The sequence below is a fragment of the Podarcis liolepis genome (genome assembly GCF_965112155.1).
Source record: "Podarcis liolepis genome assembly, chromosome: 7".
In the NCBI taxonomy this organism is placed as follows: domain Eukaryota; kingdom Metazoa; phylum Chordata; class Lepidosauria; order Squamata; family Lacertidae; genus Podarcis; species Podarcis liolepis.
Window position 1 is genome coordinate 83529006 of NC_139561.1, and position 17906 is coordinate 83546911.

Genomic DNA, 17906 nt, shown 5'->3' on the forward strand with positions numbered 1-17906 from the left:
CAGAGCGGCTGGGGCAACTCAGTCACATAGGCAGGGAACAAATAATAAAATTATTCGTGCTATTATTCTTTCCAGTTGGTGACAGAAAATTCGGTGCGGTACTTGAGCTGCGCCAGCGGCAGGAGTTTCCGCTCGGTTCGTGAGCGCTGGTGGTATGTGGCCCTCAGCAAGTGTGGGGTGAGTCTCGTGACGCCCGCCCACTCGGGTTTGTGGCTCTGCCTTGGTTCCCTAAGATCAGAATGACTTTTGACTGCTCTCTCACAGGGCGATGGGCTGGAACTGGAGTATGAGATGATTCTCACCAACGGCAAATCGCTTTGGACGCGGCACTTCTCGGCTGACGAGTTCGGTGAGTTCCCTGCTAGTTCCTGTCAGGTTTGCGAAGTTCAGATTCTGGGAATCTGAATTCCTACAGCACGTTTGCCGAGGCTTGACAGAGAGACAGTGTGTCAGAGTGGTTAGAGTACTGAGCTAGGAACTTAGAGACCAGAGTTCGGTTTTGCACGCAGGTATGATCGCCGAAGAATTGATGCTTTTGAATTATGGTGCTGGAGGAGACTTGAGAGTCCCGTGGCCTGCAAGAAGATCAGACCTCTCCATTCTGAAGGAAATCAGCCCTGAGTGCTCACTGGAAGGACAGATCCTGAAGCTGAGGCTCCAAGACTTTGGCCACCTCCATGAGAAAAGAAGACTCCCTGGAAAAGACCCTGATGTTGGGAAAGATGGAAGGCACAAGGAGAAGGGGATGACAGAGGATGAGATGGTTGGACAGTGTTCTCGAATCTACCAGTATGAGTTTGACCAAACTGCGGAATGCAGTGGAAGACAGGAGTGCCTGGCGTGCTCTGCTCCATGGGGTCACGAAGAGTCGGACACGACTAAACGACTAAACAACAACAACAACATGAAACTTACCTTGCGCCTGTCGGGCATCTTTCAGCCTAAACTACCTGATGTTGAGCAGGTGACAACAGCCATCAGGCACCCAGGCAGGCAATTCTAGTTCCTCAGCAGCAGCAGCAGCAGCAGCAGCCCTCACGCAACAGCGATAACCTTGAAGCTCCAGACTGGAGTGGTACAAGGCAATTCCTTTCATCTTGCAGATTCCTTTCATCCGCAAACTTGCCAAGGAACTGATAAGGTTCATTACTGAGTCATCTGCAGTTGGACAGGCCACTCTTCTTCCCAGGCTGAGAGGGAAAAGGGTGAAAACAGGTTATTTATTGGGACAGAGTGATTTTCGCAGCTGTTAAGTTGCAAAACAATAAAGCCAGAGACGGAGTGGTGGAGAAATTTATGAAACAACGATAGGATATTATCTCTGCCCAAGGCATGATAGAGAACGGCAACAACCGGGAAAAGATAGATAAGAAGAAGAAGAAGAGTTTGGATTTGATATCCCGCCTTTCACTCCCCTTCAGGAGTCTCAAAGCAGCTAACATTCTCCTTTCCCTTCCTCCCCCACAACAAACACTCTGTGAGGTGAGTGGGGCTGAGAGACTTCAGAGAAGTGTGACTAGCCCAAGGTCACCCAGCAGCTGCATGTGGAGGAGCGGAGATTACGAGACTACCGCTCTTAACCACTACACCACACTGGCTCTCATTTAACGTTTTACAAGGACAGAATAATTGCCACACACAGGAAGAACAAAGGTATAGTCAGAGTGCCTCACTTGTAGTTCTGTAAATCATTTAATGCGTCAACACGAATGGAAGTTATTAATATTGCAGTTGTTGTATAAGGGATTATTGTTTTGACTGGAATGCAATTGAAATGAGTAAGATTTTGGAACGCAGAAATAAAGAAAATCATCAAACAATCAAATCTAGCACACGGGAGGCTGTGCACCTAAATTATATAATTTGGTATTTGAATGATTGGTATTACCGTAGTAATTGTATTATAATTTGGTACTGTTATAATGAAGCTATTATTGGAGTGCAATTGAAAATGAATAAAAATCTTTATAAAAAAATAAGGCAATTCCCAGGTCCGCTGCTGAATCTGCTGTCTCCTTTCTTCTCAGGCATCCTGGAGACAGACATAACTTTCCTGCTTATCTTCATCCTAATCCTCATCATCTCCTGCTACTTTGGCTGTGAGTACCAAAGAGTCCCAGTCCGGATGCAGTTGGGTCAACGCTTCCTGTTTCTCATGCAGTGTGACTTATTTTGGGGGTCCCCAGTGCCCAGGCAGGATGTGGGTGGCGCTGTGGGTTAAACCACAGAGCCTAGGACTTGCCAATCAGAAGGTCGGCGGTTCGAATCCCTGTGACTGGGTGGGCTCCCGTTGCTCAGTCCCTGCTCCTGCCAACTTAGCAGTTTGAAAGCACGTCAAAGTGCAAGTAGATAAATAGGTACCACTCTGGCGGGAAGGTAAACGGTGTTTCTGTGTGCTGCTCTGGTTCGCCAGAAGCGGCTTAGTCATGCTGGCCACATGACCTGGAAACTATACGCTGGCTCCCTTGGCCAATAAACCGAGATGAGCGCCACAACCCCAGAGTCGGTCACGACTGGACCTAATGGTCAGGGGTCCCTTTACCTTTATCTTTACAGTGCCCAGGCAAACGGGGCATCGCTCTGTAGAGAGACAGGGGGGAGTAGCTTCTCCAATCGGTGTTGTGACGGAAAGGCTTGACAGCAAGGAGGGGGAGCTGCGGGGTCAGGTGTCTCCAGAGAATGATGGGACGACGGGCCTTCGCAGGAATATGGGCCATGGCAGGTTCCCAATAGTACCTACTCCTGGCTCCGGAAGAAGAATTTCTAAGAGAAACCCAATCTCCAATGTGTCTTGGGCAATGAAGTGAGGGAGAGAGGCCTCATTGGTGTGTTCCGGTGGGCAGAGAAAAGCAGCAATACTTTTGCCAATGACCCCCTGCTCTCTGTGTCTCTCTGTCTCCGTGACCCTCTCTGTCTCTTTGTTCCCTCTCAGATCTTTTGAAGGGACGGCAACTTCTCCACACCACTTACAAGATGTTCATGACGGCGGCTGGGGTGGAGGGTGAGTCATGGGCAGCGAGGGCACATTCTGGGGAGGAAAGCAACCCTGCCAAGTTGCTGACACCAGTGTCTGGGCTTTGTTTCTGTTTTCACTTGCTTATTGATTTGGCATTTATTATAGCCCACCCTTTATCGTGTAGTCCCAAAGCTGGTTTTATATACGTCAGGTGTGTTACAATTAAACTGTGTACTGTCTCCTGCCCCCAAAGGCTTAGGGTTATGCATTCAGGTTCGGAGTTAACTGAAATGCTTTTGGCAGGGAAAAGGGGTGTCGGAAGGGATGGAAGGAGGGGCCAAAAGATGGGGATTGGGATTAGGGATTAGATGGCTGATACAGTTGGAGGGGACGCGGGTGGCGCTGTGGGTTAAACCACAGAGCCTGGGACTTGCAGATCAGAAGGTCGGCGGTTCGAATCCCCGCTACAGGGTGAGCTCCTGTTGCTTGGTCCCTGCTCCTGCCAACCTAGCAGTTCAAAGCATGTCAAAGTACAAGTAGATAAATAGGTACCACTCTGGCGGGAAGGTAAACTGCCTTTCCGTGTGCTGCTCTGGTTTGCCATAAGTGGCTTAGTTATGCTGGACACATGATCCGGAAGCTGTACGCCGGCTCCCTCAGCCAATAAAACGAGATGAGCGCCGCAACCCCAGAGTTGTCCGCGACTGGACCTAATGGTCAGGGGTCCCTTTACCCTTTACCTTTACAGTCAGAGGACAAAGAACAGTTGCCAGGGATCAGGAAAGAGACCCTGCATGGGCAACTGACCCCTCCATCCTCCTTCTGCCTTTGCAATTGCACACTTGCCACCTGCTTCATTCCCCTCCCTCCCTTTTTCTCCTCCTCAGTGCTCAGCCTGATGTTCTTCTGCATATACTGGGGCCAGTATGCGAGCGACGGCATTGGAAACGGCAGCCTCAAGATCTTGGGTAGGTACGAAGGGGGAATCCGGAGTGAGCAGGGCCACATAAAAGTTGCCGTCTTGGACGCTGCTTATCAATTACAGTCCTGCAGCTTTTCAGAAGGGAAGCAATGAATGTTGTTGGCCATTCCGTATCGTTCTTTCTAGTATGTATCCTAGTGAGTATCCCTTGCCCCTTCCTTGCTGATCCATTATTTAAAGGCCATATAAAAATCCTGGGCCATTTGGACCATTTTGATTCTCATATTCCAGAAGAACCCTGTTAACGGCCTGGGCTTAACTCCATTTCTCCTTTTCTCTCTTTCTCCTTCCTCCCTTCCTCTAGCCAAGCTCCTTTTCTCCGTCAGTTTCCTGATCTTCCTCCTGATGCTTATCCTGCTGGGGAAAGGATTCACTGTCACCAGGTACCAGCATGACTAAAGGGGGACAGACCTTCCAATGAGTCAGGTTGGGATGGGGCTGTATTGCCTAGTGGTGAATAATTGGTGGGAGGGTGTGGGGATCCATAAAGGCTATGATTGACGGGTGAGTTGCTTCACTTGGAAACACGGATAACTGAGACTCGGTGCCATGTCTTCCAAAAAATGAAAAGCTACTTTGTGAGAGGGTTGTTTGGTGTGGAGAAGCATCCTGCAGGCAAGATGCTTCTAGTCATAGAATTGTAGAATTAGAAGACCATGAAGGTCCAATGCTCATGGACCTTTCGCCACACATGGGACTCGAACCCATGACTCCAAGAGCAAGAGTCTTGTGCTCTGCCAACTGAGCTATCCCAGTTCCTATTTGTTCTCGGATCCCAAATTCAGATGCAGTTCAATCACACATTGGCAAACTCCGGGTTTGAAACCTCCGGGTATAGGGCGGTATATAAATTCAATCAATCAACCTGCCAAGGAGTGTGGTGGAGTCTCCTTCTTTGGAGGTCTTTAAGCAGAGGCTTGACAACCATATGTCAGGAGTGCTTTGATGGTGTTTCCTGCTTGGCAGAGGTTGGACTCGATGGCCCTTGTGGTCTCTTCCAACTCTATGATTCTATGATTCTAACCAACCAACAGACAGACAGACAGACAGACAGGAAGACAGACTCTGCTTGCAAATGCAGATAGGTAGCCGTGTTGGTCTGCCATAGTCAAAACAAAAAAATTCCTTCCAGTAGCACCTTAAAGACCAACTAAGTTAGTTCTTGGTATCTGCTTGCAAAGTTATAGTGAATTAGGAGGTCTTGCGTCACAAACCCACTTCCCCAAACTACTGGTGGCAGCTGATGGAAAAGCGCACAGGGATAACACTTCTCTGACACAACATTGCCTAACCTCCCAGCAAGCAAACCAGAGGTCCCATTCATTTCATACAGTTAAGGTGTCATAATACCACTTTAAGCTAAGAATTCTGGGACCTGTAGTTGGTTAAGGGTGCTGGGCGTTGTTAGGAGACTCCTGTTCTCTTCCCAGAGCTACATTCCCTGAGAAGAGGGATTGATGGTTAAATCTCTCTGAGAATTGTAGCCTTGCAAGGGGGACGGAGGGTCTCCCAGAAATCCTCAGCACCCTTAACAAACTACAGCTCCCAGAATTCTTTGGAGGGAGCATGGCTGTTAAAAGTGGTATCAGGGTGCTTTAAATGTACGTTAAATAGCTGGTGTCATCTAATCTCTCTGCAAACAAATCAGGATGAAAGCTCAGTTAAACAGCTTGTCTGCAAGTGCCCCAAAACATTAAAAACAAAATTAAATAGACTGCACCACAGAGACAGCCGCTAGATTTCTGCAGGCTACACATGCCCCCTACTGGTAAAGCCCTTGAAATGACAAGCTACATTCTGTGTACACACCTCCTGTACGCTCTGCGTTCAAAGTGCTCCTGCTGCGGGTCAGGGAAGTGATGCACACACCATGTTAGCAGCAGTGCACAAAGCGCATGTATCTTATCTCATACTTTATTGAGTCTCTCTAGTCCAAGGGTGCCTTGTCCCCGATAAGGTCAGAAATGGGGAATGCTTCTGTTTGTCCCCACGTCGTGATGTGATGTTCAAAGGGAAGGCAATAGAGGTTGCAATGGGACACAGAGGAAGAGAAGCAAACTATTTCGATGTGCCTTGCCCATTTAGAGCCCAATGGGTATTTTGAGGCGCAGAGAGGGCAGGACAGGCAGGCCTAAAACAGTCCAGGCCTGGGACACAAATTAGCATCTGGACAAATTGTGATGCTGGTCGGAGAATCATTGGCATTGCACTTGGCTTATAAGTGACATGGGTTTGTTGACTGGGGGAAGAAAGAGGAATGTTGGAAAACTGAGCAGTCAAAAGATTTGCAGTTGAAACTTTAGGAATGAGAAGAGTACATTTAGTGCGGATAACATTTACAGGGGAGATTAACAACAACAACAACAACAACAACAACAACAACAACAACAACAACAACAACTTATTATTTATAACAACAACAACAACAACAACAACAACAACTTATTATTTATACCCCATCCATCTGACTGGGTTTCCCCAGCCACTCTGGGCGGCTTCTAACAAAAGTTTAAAAGTACATTATAACATCAGTCATTAAACAGTTCCCTAAACAAGGCTGCCTTCAGGTGTCTTCTAAACGTCAGATAGTTGTTTATTTCTTTAACATCTGATGGGAGGGCGTTCCACAGGGTGGGTGCCACTACCGAGAAGGCCCTCTGCCTGGTTCCCTATAACTTTGCTTCTCACAGTGAGGGAACCGCCAGAAGGCCCTCGGCGCTGGACCTCAGTGTCCGGGCTGAACGATGGGGTGGAGACGCTCCTTCAGGAATAATGGACCGAGGCCATTTAGGGCTTTAAAGGTCAGCACCAACACTTTGAATTGTGCTCGGAAACATACTGGGAGCCAATGTAGGTCTTTCAAGATCGGTGTTATGTGATCTCGGTGGTTGCTCCCAGTCACCAGTCTAGCTGCCACATTCTGGATTAGTTGTAGTCTCTGCATCACCTTCAAAGGTAGCCCCACATAGAGCGCGTTGCAGTAGTCCAAGTGGGAGATAACTAGAGCATGCACCACTCTGGTGAGACTCTCCGTGGGCAGGTAGGGTCTCAGCCTGCGTACCAGATGGATAAAGGGTATTGGGAGATTTGGGGTGTGGGGCAGTCATTCCTTCTTCCCCCAAATCCTGGCTCATGGCTCCCTGTTTTGCAGGGGTCGGATCAGCCACACCGGCTCTATCAAGCTTTCTGTGTACATGACGCTCTACACTATCACTCATGTCGTGCTCTTCATCTACGAGGCTGAGGTGAGTACCTGTTTACTCTTGTAGCAGATTAGATGGAGCCAGTGTGGTGTAGTGGTTAAGAGTGGTGGACTCATAATCTGGTGAACCAGGTTCGTTTCTCCGCTCCTCCACCTGCAGCTGCTGGGTGACCTTGGGCTAGTCACACTTCTCTGAAGTCTCAAGTGCAATATTAATAACTTCCATTCATGTTGACGCATTAAATGATTTACAGAACTACAAGTGAGGCACTCAGACTATACCTTTGTTCTTCCTGTGTGTGGCAATTATTCTGTCCTTGTAAAACGTTATATGAGAGCTAGTGTGGTGTAGTGGTTAAGAGCGGTAGACTCGTAATCTGGTGAACCGGGTTCGCGTCTCAGCTCCTCCACATGCAGCTGCTGGGTGACCTTGGGCCAGTCACACTTCTCTGAAGTCTCTCAGCCCCACTCACCTCACAGAGTGTTTGTTGTGGGGGGGGGAGGAGAATGTTAGCCGCTTTGAGACTCCTTAGGGTAGTGATAAAGCAGGATATCAAATCCAAACTCTTCTTCTTATCTATTTGAGAACCTCACTAATCTAGGCCACATCTACACCATGTATTTAAAGCGCTATGATGCCACTTTAAACAGTCATGGCTTCTTCCCCCAAAGGATCGTGGGTGCTGTAGTTTGTTAAACGTGCTGCCCCAATTCCCCTCATGGAGCTATAGTTCCCAGAGTGGTTTAACAGTCAATCCCTCTCCACAGGGACCTCTGGGAATTAGTTGAATACATCCCTCCTATTACGATATCGTCAGAGGTATCCACATCCAAACACTTTCCCAAAATAGGTCGCAGGTGTGATGAGAATGACGAGAAGAGTAGGGCTCGGTGATATCTGGTTTTCAACATCAAGATCTATCCCCAGCTAAACATCATGATATACCGATATATGACCATGTCTGAAATGAGGGTGGAGCTACGTTAGAGGCAATGGCTGGCTTCATGGTTTTTCCTGCATCATGGTTTTTGCATTGTGGACACACACACACACACACACACAGAGAGAGAGAGAGAGAGAGAGAGAGAGAGAGAGAGAGAGAGATTAGCAATACAGTGGTACCTCTGGTTGAGAACCGGATCCATTCCAGAGGCCCATTCGCAACATGAAAAGCCTGCAACCTGAAGCGCCATATCTGCGCAGGTGTGTGGTGTGATTTGGCACTTGTGCGCATCCGCAAAGCGCGATTTAGCGCTATTGCACATGCAGCGAAACCCGGAAGTAACCCTTTCCGGTACTTCCGGGTCGCCGCGGGACGCAACCTGAAAAAACGTAACATGAAGCAAACGTAACATGAGGTATGACTATATCACTATATTGGCAGGTCAAAAATTACAAAACCGATATCACAATACGGACTTCAAACCAGTTTTGGATGATGTATTGATATCTCGCCCAGGCCTAGAGAATAGGGCGTTGCAAGCCTCTGTGTGCTTAGAGGCGTGTGGTTGAAGTCCCCAGCTGTGAATTTTGTTGCGGCTTGTGCAGCTCTAGCAATCACATCTCTCAACCACTTCCTTCCTTTTCGGCCCCAGTTCTTTGATCAAGCACAGGTGCTGTACACTTACGAGTCGCCGGCTGGATACGGCCTGATCGCCTTGCAGTTTGTGGCTTACATCTGGTTCTGCTACGCCATCCTGATCACTCTCAAGCAGTTCCCAGAGAAACAGCCCTTCTATGTGCCATTTTTTGCCGCTTACACCCTCTGGTGAGTGGATGTAGAGGACGTTAAGGAGGAAGGAATCTAATTTGGGGGGGGGTGGACCTCCTTTTAAACCCAAGGGCCACTTCCCCTTTTGGACAACGTTCCAAGGGCCACCTGCTATTGGTGGGTGGGCTCAGAGGCAAAAGAGGGAGGAGCAATGGATGGAAATTTTACATTCCTGCATTTGGCTGGTTCCTAAATACACTCACAACACCCATCTCTTATCTTGTGCCCAGACAAACAAGAGGCATTCTTGGAGTTCATGGGAACATTCTAGCCAGGCAAAGACACTCAGGGCAGGGACAGTGAGGGGTGTGGCCAGGGAAGAGTTCAGAGGGCCACATAAAGAGGTCTTGAGGGCCAGATTCAACCCCTGGGTTTGAAGTTCTCCACCCCGGTCTAAGGGAATGTAACTGATCACCCCGAATATTCCCTCACTCTCAGCTGGCCAAAGTCAGGACAGATGTTTGCCCCTCGTCCAATGAGTGGGCCACCATGCTAGATAGGTGAGATTTGACAAAGGAAGACAAGGGGGTATGCTGGGCACAATGCAAATGTCTGGCACAACAGAGGCTGCTTTTCCAAGGGGTAAGAAAAGCTCTGCAGAAGCTACAGTTAAACGGAGTATTGTTGGAGGCAGTGGGGAGAAAATGTGTGGGGAGCATGTCCTGAACAGCCCTCTTTGTCTCTTGCAGGTTCTTTGCTGTCCCAGTCACTGCGCTTATTGCCAACTTTGGCATTCCCAAGTGGGCACGGGAGAAGATAGTCAACGGGATCCAGCTGGGCATCCACTTTTATGCCCATGCCGTGTTTCTGGTAAGAAACTGCCAGCAGCCTAGAGGATTCCCCCATTATCCTGGCAGCCACTGAAGTCTTGGGGCCAAACAGTACATTAAGACACCATTGACCGGGTCTCCGGACTTCTTACTTTGATATACTGAAATGCAATCTGGGGGTGGGATAGGGATGACCTTTGAATCTGATCCTGTTCTGTGAGCCCTTTTTTGCAATTGAAGCCACCCCCTGCAAGCTGATTTGCTGCCTGCAGATGGGAAAATACAGGCACCCACCCTCATACATTTTTCTCCGTGGTTGGGTGCAAGGAAAGATCACACTTGCAGGCCTCTTGGCGTGCATTGATGGGTTCTATTTTTGGTGTTTGTTTTAGGTTCAGAAACCAGTTGTAGCCAGTGGCGTAGCGTGGGTTGTCAGCACCCGGGGCAAGGAAAGTAATTTGCGCCCCCTAACCCATGGATTTGCGCCCCCTAACCCGTGGGTTTGTGCCCCCTAACCCTAACCCCCAGATGTTGCGCCCGGTGCGGCCGGCCCCCCCTGCACCCCCCACGTTACGCCACTGGTTGTAGCTCCCTTGCATAACATGCACTCACAATATCTACTAGTACAGCCTTTGTCAGGTTGGTGCCCTCCATACCTTTTGGACTACAACTCCCATCAGTCCCAGCCAATATGGCCAACCGCCAGGGATGATGGGAGCTGGAGTCTAACAACCTCTGGAGCGTGCCCACGGGTTTCCCATCCCTGCTCTGATACCATCAGCAGTCAATTCTGCCTTCTGTTATAGAATGCTTCCATTTAGGGGTCAATTCTTGATGGAGCCTCTTTCATGGACCAGTTTTTTGGAGGTGTCCTCCTACATCAAGTGTGGGTGGAGATGGAGCTGAGTATCCCTGCCGAACTCTACCTCTCAGCTACTCATAATGTATCTACAAGTGTGAGGATTAGAAGTTTGCTTCTCTCTCTTTTTTTCAAAAGGGAGCAATGCTAGAGAAATTAAGAGAGGAAGCAGACGTGTTTTGCCTAGAGCAGGCGTGTCCAACTCCTATGAGACTGTGATCTACTCCCAGTAGAAAAAAACTGGACGTGATCAACCCATTGTCATTGGAGGGAAGAGGAGCGTGCATGGGGTGGGTGGATTGCCCAGAGTTCTTCAGTTTTTATTTGTTAACTTTCAGTAAACCTTATTTAATTCCATGATCGATAAGGGTCCCACGATCTACCAGGATCAGCTGGGGATCTACTGGTAGATCACAATCTACCGGTTGGACATTAAGGGCCTAGAGGAAATGCATGCAGTTGAGCTTGCGGGTCCACCCAGGCCTTGGTCCTCCACTCTCGTTGCTTCCTCAGATCATGACCCGGCCCTCGGCAGCCAATAAGAACTTCCCGTACCACGTGCGGACATCGCAGATTGGGATTGTGGAGGAGGTGGCGTCCGGGGCCAAGTTCCCGCACCACGTCTACGGCAACGTGACGTTCATCAGCGACTCGGTGCCCAACTTCACGGAACTCTTTTCCATCCCACAGAGTACCGGGAGCAGCTCAAGCAACGTGAGTGCTAAGGAGGGTCCCCGCTTCCTAACCTTCCCTTGGTCTTCCCGGTTTTCCCTTCCAGCGCTTCTGCTAATGTCCTCCATGGAATCACTGGAAGAGGAAGCATCTCCCCTGTGACATAGCTGTCAACCTTCCCTTTTTTTTTGCGGGAAATTCCCTTATTCCAGCGCCGTTTCCTGCTGCTTCCCGCTGCTATCCCGGATTGTTAGATATCCCATAGACTGTCCCCGGGACAGGTGAGGCTGCTGATCCCTTATTTTCGAGGCTGCCGATCCCTTATTTTCATATCTGAAAGTTGACAGCTATGCCCCTCTGCATGGCAGCTGGATTCTGGAGGCAGAGGTCACTCGGTCTCCCTAGAAACCCACCCACTCCTTTGGGAAGTGCAGGCTCTGCTTCCCTGGGCTCTGCACATTGCTCTTATATCCCACACTGCTTTTTTCCTCCAAGGAGCCGAGGGAAAGTGCATGGATTTCCCCCTCCTCTTTGAATCCCCACAACCACCCATCTGGTGAGGGGCTCCAGGAAGGTTCTCCTGCTGTTTTCTCCTCTACAGGCCCCTGCCCAGCTGGGGCGCCAGGCCTCGGGCAAAGAAGCCTGTCTCACTGCACAAGAAATCCCAAGCTTGCCACCTGATGGAGCAGCCTCCCTGTTGCCTCTGCTTCAAAGCATTTTGCCCCCAGTTACAGCCCCCCAATTTCCCATCAGATGATGGTCCTAAAATCCCGCCCACCCTACTTCACAGCCTTAAACTACCTGGCCTCCGTACTTCCTCCTGGTTTACAAAGGCTTCCAGCTGACAGATTTGTGGGTTGCTACCAAGCAGGTAGATCAGGTTTACTCCCTTCCTCTTACACGAGGCTAGGTCTGTGCTACTCATGAACCGCCATGCTGAGTGCAGCTCCCCAGCTGTGCATTGTGGCTGGCCAAGAACTTGCCCATCCTGATTCTCCCCCCTCCCCCCTTTTATTTGCTGTACCAGAGAAGTGGCGAAAAAACAGGAGGCTTCTAAATCTCACCGTGGGCTGGTTTATGTGGCTTGGGTGCATTTGTGAGTTGCTGTACAGTTAGGAAAGGGAGAGGAATTGGATTGTTTTTGCACGTAAAGGCGAATTTATCGAATTCTCACTCTCAGGCCACAGTACACAAACATAAATGCAGCCATTCTTCAAAATCCACACATCTCCTAATTCTGCAGTGCTGTTCTCCAGCCAAGTAGCATATATAAAAATGCGTACTACTGTAATGCATACATAAAAATGCACCTACAGTGGTACCTCTGGTTGTGAACGGGATCCATTCCGGAGCCCCGTTCTCAACCTGAAAATGCAACCCACGCGTGCGTGGGTCGCGATTCACCGCTTCTGTGCATGATGTCATTTTGCGCGTCTGTGCATGTGCGAGCGGCAAAACCTGGAAGTAACCCTTTCCGGTACTTCTGGATCACTGCGCGACACAACCTGAAAAGATGTAACCTGAACTGAACGTAACAAGAGGTATGACTGTATTTAGGAGGGGAAACACAAGAAGACATTATATTAGGGGGAATTGTTTTGCCAAAAATGAATATATTGGAAGAAATTCTAACTAATATGCGGATGAATTTTCAGGAGTACACACACACACACACACACACACACACACACACACATATATATGCACAAACTGATGTGGAAATGATGAGAGGTGAACTTCAGATGAGAAAACTGAGAAATCAGAATCAACTTGTTTGCCAATCCCTTTGCATGTGCCTGCGCTAAGTCTTGTAAACCCTGAATCCCTCCTTGCCCTCGTGATTCACTTGCTTCTGGTTTGTTCGGGGTCCTTTATTTCTGTTGTCTGCCCCTGTCCGCTCTCACATGGCTCTTCTTCTGCCTTTTCCCATCCAGCCCCGCAAACAGGTGGAGGAGACGTCATCCGCCGACCGTAACCTGACCCCCAGCTGCGTGGTCACCACCTCGGAGCTCAGCGGTGCCCCTGTGCTGTTGAAACCGTCCCTGGGGGGCGAGAGCCAACCGCCCCCCTATCAGCTCCATGCGCCCCAACTCCACCAGCACAATGGCTACACTGAGTATTTTAGCATGCACACGACGGGTGCCCGGCCCGTCTAGGCTTCTCCTTGACTGTCCTGATCCTTTGTGGCTTCCTCCGCTTCCTTTCTCAACATTTTTCTGGGGGGGGGGGGCCTGCCTCAACCCCCAACCCCGGTTTCTCCTCTGGGCCCCCTCCTCCACGCTCCATCTTCTGCCATCTTCTATTCCAATTTGTGTCCTACCATAGCAGAGGGCTATTTTATCCTGTTTCCCTGGAATGCCAGAGTTTAGTGAGAGTACGGGGACACTAGATGCTTGGCATGGGGTAGAATTGGGGTTCCCCCCACTCCCCCCATCTTCCTGCCCCCCCGACTCGGTACAACAGAGGGGGCGTGACTCCCCTCCTCGCCTAATTAATTGCCTAAAAGACATCTATCTGTACGATACATCCCTGTCCTTCCCCAAGCTATGGTTGTATGCTGTCTGCCACTGGGGGAAGCCAGGAACTGGATTAACGTGACCAGCGCGTGATTTTCTTCCACCCCTATTTCTCTCAGAGTGACAAGCCAATCTTTGGCTGCCTTCTCCCCTGTAGACAGTTTGACCCCAAAGGGAGGTCACCATAGCCTTCTCACAGCCGCCATTGTGGTTGAACGACTCTCCTGCCTGGATGCAGATGGGAGGGACTGCAGACATCCCGGCTCAGGCTGGCCTTGTAACAATGTTCTCCTGTATTATTGCTCCCTTCCGATGCCACCCCTTTCCTGCTACTGTACAGTGGTAGCAGGCATCCCCTTTTTCCCGTTTCCTTGACACCCTGCCCCCGGGTGGCGGTGTTTGCCCTCCTCCCCTTCCCCGTGACGGTGCTGTGGGTTCTGCTCCCTGATGACGGTGAATTTCTGAAATCCACCAGAGTGGGCTTTTTTTGCCAAAATAAAGAGGATTCTTGTGTTTTTATCTCACTGTGAAGGCATGTGGCTCTTTTGGGGGAAACAGGTGGCCACGAAAGGAGGAAGAGGAAACTGGGCATGGAAGACTTTAACCATCGCCGTGTATACAAAAAGGCTGATGGTCACATTAAACTCTTTTCTCTCAGGACACATCTGCAGTACTGCCAGTCCCAACATGTTTTTTTTTTTAAGTGACACAGCTTCCGAAGAAGGAATCCTAGGAACTCGAGCTCTTTGAAAGGATTGGAGAATACAGTTCATGTTGGTTTAAAGTAGGTTGGAATTTGTGACTTAGACATGCTGTTTAGACTGCATCTACAGCACTTTTTTCATCGTGGGGCAGCTAACTTTGGAACTAGGTTGTGGAAACAAACTATACCTTTAAAGTACGCCTGATGCACCTTTCCCCCCTTGAAGAATCCTGGGCACTGTAGTCTGTTAAGGATTGCTAAAGATTGTAACTCTCTGAGAAGTAAACTAGAGTGCCCAAAATTTGTTGAGGGAAAGAAGGTGCTTCGAAGGTGCTTAAAAGATTGCTTAAAAGATACAGCGCATTCACAACATATCCCTTGTAGCTGGTCCTTCAACAAGAACAGATTCTGCTTATCCCCGTGCTGTGAAAGGCTTCTGCATATCAAGCTGCTTTTAAAGATGCATGAGCAGCCAAACTATTTTTTTCCTGGTCGGCTGGCAACTGTATATGATCCATAGCTATGCCTAGTGGGGGACAGGGATAGGATGTATTTAACTCTTTTCTTCAGGGTTCCCTCAAAATTCAACACAACAATCTTTCTCTTTCTTTCTTTCTTTGGCGATCATTCGTAGCCGAGTAAGATTGTCTTCCATAAACACGGTTTTAACAATGAGTCCGTAAGTGACTGTGGAGGCCAATTCTGGAACCACACATCCTTCCACAGTAACCTTCCACTGATGGCCAGTTCCACATTTGCTTATTTTTCTCTGCCCTTGGTTGCAACAATGTCCATGATTGTATGAAGGTTCCTCCACACCCTGTATTTGTGGCTGGGCAAACATTGCCATCCCAAAGTGGCTTGACCACCATCTAATCTCCATGGTGTTAGCTTCATCCTTCCACTTCATTATGAGCAAAATCTAACACAGGCTGGGGTGGGGGGTGGGGAGTTAAGAGACCCACCAAGCTGAACACATCCTGCCAACCACTAGTGATGGTTCCACCAGAAGCACTTGTCTGTGAAACCTCCTCCTCTTTGGGGTGACTTTCCAGGCCGACAAAATGCAGGGAGTGGTGCGTCAATCACTTGGGTGACAGCCACTGTGTGTGACTGGTGACCTTCATTCATCTTGGTGAGTCACAATGGCGTGGATCTCTGTTGAGTGAAACGGGAACTGACTTGTCTGTTTTGACTGTCGGACCCATCTTCAGAAATTGCAATGGCGCCCAATGCTTTTGCGGCGCAGTGCTGAGTCATTCCGCTTCTCCCGGCTACAGCAGAGTTTCTTCAGCAGCAGTGTGCCTGTGTGTAAGGATTTATCAGCACTGCAGTAAAACTCTCATACACAGCTTCTTCTGTTCTACGAAGCTTTAATGTACAGCAGCAAAACAATAAATCAGCCATGAGAGAGCAGCGATATGTTGCCTCTCCTTTGCAGCCAAAACAGAAAGTAAAAGTAAGTTCACATTCGTGAAACACACCCAGGACAGGACGTCATTTCCCTTGAGCTATTAACCTTGTAAGCTCTGGGACTCCTCACAATCTCAAGTGTGACTGTGCTTGTCCCAATTCTTGTGAGTGCCTCCTCTAGGGTGTGGAAGATGCAGAAGAAGCCAGATTCCTGCAGATAGCACACATAGTTTCCGTCATTCTTGTTGAAAATGCATTGAAGCATCCAGGTCTAGAACAAACTCCTTCAAACTTCAACAAGACCCGAGGTTCTGCATTGCTTGCAACTGAACAGCAACTTGAACAGGAGGCGGTTACCACTGCTATTGGCAAATCTGTTGTTGGGGAAATCCCCTGGGAGCTGATTTGCAGCAATAAATAGAAATGTATCTGTTGAGACTTGGGCACAAAGAGCTCCCCTTCTCAAGTTGAGCTGCTTTTTATTGCATCTGTTCGATTCGTTATCCACACTTGGATTCTCGCAACTTTTGTCGAGCACTGTGCTTGTGGGTTGAATGTTGCAGGGAGCTCTGCAGTGATTGCATGAAGGTAAGGAATGGACCTTGTAGAAGGTCAGGTCCTAGGTTCAATTTCCCACATCTTCACCTAGAAGGATCTTGAGTAGTTGAGGTGGAAATGGCTCAACTACTATCTGGATACAGTGGTGCCCCGCAAGACGAATGCCTCGCAAGACGGAAAACTCGCCAGACGAAAGAGTTTTCCGTTTTGGAGGTGCTTCGCAAAACGAATCTCTTATGGGCTTGCTTCGCAAGACGAAAATGTCTTGCGAGTTCCTGCAGTTTTTTTTTCCTTTCCCCCCCTTTTCTAAGCCACTAAGCTGTTTATCAGCTGATCCGATAAGCCGATAAGCCGCTAAAAGCCGCTAATAGCGCCAATCCGCTAATCCGTCAATGGGCTTGCTTCGCAAGACAAAAAACCGCTAGACCAAGAGAATCACAGAACGGATTCTTTTCGTCCTGCGAGGCACCACTGTATTTGAAAGTTTTATTCCAGTAACAATTCTGTGATAGGTTGACCAGTGTTCTGACTTGGTGTAAGTCAGATTTGTGTGTTCTTTCATAGTTGGGTGGGATGGGGGTGAAAAGCATTGGGAGGGTTGAGTAGCAGAGAGTTTGCTTGTTAAATCCCTGCAGTTTATACTGACTTGGATAGCAGAGGAATAGTTTTAATGTTGTGGTAGCCAACGTCTGAAGAGTACCATATTTGTAATGAGTGCACTGCACATGACTAGCAGTGAATTCCAGAGTCACCCACCCACCCACACCTCATAGACAAAGGATGGTGAATGGAAACATATTTTTAAAATATTATTCGTATGTAAACATGAAACAACAATAATAACAAAACAGATACCAAGAGACAGCTTATATAATTGTCAATAAGAATGGCTAAATAGAGAAAACAGTCATTCCTAGGAGAAGGCATTTTGCAACAGACATTCCAATACTGGACAATGGATTCTCGCCTTTTTACCTTTCAGAGTTACTCCGTTCCATATACAGTGGTGCACCGCAAGACGAATGCCTCGCAAGACGGAAAACTCGCTAGACGAAAGAGTTTTCCGTTTTGGAGGTGCTTCGCAAAACGAATTTCCTATGGGCTTGCTTCGCAAGACGACAATGTCTTGCGAGTTCCTGCTGGTTCCCCCCCCTTTTTCTAAGCCGCTAAGCCGCTTATCAGCTGATCCGATCAGCAGATAAGCCGCTAAAAGCCGCTAATAGCGCTAATCCGCCAATGGGCTTGCTTTGCAAGACGAAAAAACCGCTAGACGAAGAGAATCACAGAACGGATTCTTTTCGTCTTGCGAGGCACCACTGTATGTGCCAAGCCCATCAGCTTGTCCGTGGCATTAATCAACCATACAGTTTTTCTTGTGATGGGTGGAGACACCTGTTCAAAATAAAGGGTTGTTGTTTCCTCTATTTCCAAAAATAAGTATCCCCAGACTCCTGAATTCCTGGAGGGCATTCAGAAGCATAACAACCCACAAGCCTGTTAATA

At 48.7% G+C, this 17906-nt stretch overlaps 1 protein-coding gene across 1 annotated transcript in view; it reads left to right on the forward strand.

Moving 5' to 3' along the window:
- TMEM145 (transmembrane protein 145) overlaps positions 1-14248 on the forward strand; it is a 39955-nt gene extending 25707 nt beyond the window's left edge. Inside the window, exons 5-15 of the mRNA XM_083515897.1 lie at positions 76-177; positions 265-349; positions 2028-2099; positions 2933-3001; positions 3844-3924; positions 4243-4321; positions 7090-7183; positions 8737-8909; positions 9602-9722; positions 11055-11255; positions 13148-14248. Of these exons, the coding sequence (XP_083372023.1) occupies positions 76-177; positions 265-349; positions 2028-2099; positions 2933-3001; positions 3844-3924; positions 4243-4321; positions 7090-7183; positions 8737-8909; positions 9602-9722; positions 11055-11255; positions 13148-13369 (1299 nt within the window). The 3' untranslated portion in view covers positions 13370-14248. The remainder of the gene's footprint in view (positions 1-75; positions 178-264; positions 350-2027; positions 2100-2932; positions 3002-3843; positions 3925-4242; positions 4322-7089; positions 7184-8736; positions 8910-9601; positions 9723-11054; positions 11256-13147) is intronic.
- The last annotated feature ends 3658 nt before the right edge of the window (positions 14249-17906 follow it).